Source organism: Rhizophagus irregularis, chromosome 23 (assembly GCF_026210795.1).
Source record: "Rhizophagus irregularis chromosome 23, complete sequence".
Taxonomy (NCBI): Eukaryota; Fungi; Glomeromycota; class Glomeromycetes; order Glomerales; family Glomeraceae; genus Rhizophagus; species Rhizophagus irregularis.
Genome location: NC_089451.1, coordinates 2,512,115 through 2,513,629, shown reverse-complemented (window position 1 = coordinate 2,513,629; position 1,515 = coordinate 2,512,115). Strand labels below are relative to the sequence as shown.

Here is a 1,515-nt window from a genome sequence, read left to right as displayed (position 1 = left end):
AAAAAAATAAAATTAAAATAAAATAAAATTTAATAAAATTCCATTATAAAAAAAAGAATCTGTTATATCGTGATCGTTAAAAAATTTGACGAGGTCCATCTAATGTGGCCTGCATGTCGACATGGTCTTTAATATATGAACTCTTATTAACAAGATATAATTTATCACATAAAAGTACTCATAATCATGAAACAAAATATACATATATAAATTTATTTAACTTATAATAATAAAAAGAAAAATATTTTACATCAATTTAAAAATAAAAAATATATAGTTTAACATCTAGGACGTACAACAACTTTCATATCAAGGCACTGATAAAAAAATGAATATTTAATATTAGGTTTTTCTGATACTTTATCAACCAATTCAACATCATATATTCTAAACAACAAAATCAACAAGGCTTTCAATTCTACATTAGACATATTCTTTCCTGGGCAAATTCTCGTACCACCTCCAAAAGGTATAAAAGAATGCTTAGCAATTTCATTATCTAAAAATCTTTCTGGAATGAATTCATCAGGGTTTTCCCAAAATTCAGGTAATTTATGAATTATTTCATGACCAACAAAGAAATTTGTATTAGCTTCCAAATGATTTCCTCTAATAATACTTTCTTGTGTTGAAACATGTGGTGTTAATGGTACAAATGTGAATATTCGTGCGGATTCTTTTACAATTGCGTCAAGGTATGCAAATTTTTCCAAATCTTCATAGATTATTTCTCGTGATATATTATCACCTAAAATTTCACTTATTTCCTTTTGAAAATGTGTAAGAACTTTAGGATGTTTGGCTAATAACCAGATTGTGTAGCAGAATATATTTCCAGTCTAATATGGTATTAAATCATTTTTTATTTAAATAAATTATTTAAATGAAAAAATTATACTTTTAATAATTCAAAATATAAAACATACCGTATCTGTACCACCTACACTGACTTCCGTAATGGTGGAACAAATTTCTTGATCAGTTAATGGAGCTTCGCTTCCATCATAGTTATTAGGATCGAGTGGAGTGTTTAATGTCAATAATATATCAAACAAGTTTGAACCAACCTTTTCATCACTTTGCATATTATTAATCTCATTTTTTCTCTTACTGATAAAGTTAAGCATAGTTTCATTTAACCAATCAGAGTTCTCTTTGTATTTTTTGTTCAAATGATAAAATCATGGAACATAATTTTTAAATATTTCAGGAATGAAAATTTGAAAAATTACGTTCGAAAAAAATGCTTGTGAGGCTTCAGTAAAATTAAAGGATTCTTTAATTTCTTCAAGCCTAGCTAACCGGATCATCTTGATTTTCACCATATGTATACTTGCCACCCATATTAAATGGGATGGGAGAATCCCCTATCCCATCCCATCCCATATCCCATCCCTTTTGCCAAAATCCCCTCCCATTTGCCAAAATCCCATCCCAATCCCAAATCCCAATCCCACCCATATCCCATATCCCTTATCCCATCCCTTATCCCAAATAATCTCATTGGTCAATTAT

The 1,515-nt window shown here is 28.7% G+C and overlaps 1 protein-coding gene across 1 annotated transcript; it reads right to left on the bottom strand.

Moving 5' to 3' along the window:
• Window positions 1-278: 278 nt before the first annotated feature.
• Window positions 279-1,085, bottom strand: OCT59_015521 (uncharacterized protein; the record flags this gene model as incomplete). The annotated part of the gene is made up of 2 exons (XM_025325175.1): window positions 279-839; window positions 927-1,085. The coding sequence occupies 2 exons, from the start codon at window positions 1,083-1,085 to the stop codon at window positions 279-281; spliced, it is 720 nt and encodes a 239-aa protein (XP_025182537.1).
• Window positions 1,086-1,515: the final 430 nt, after the last annotated feature.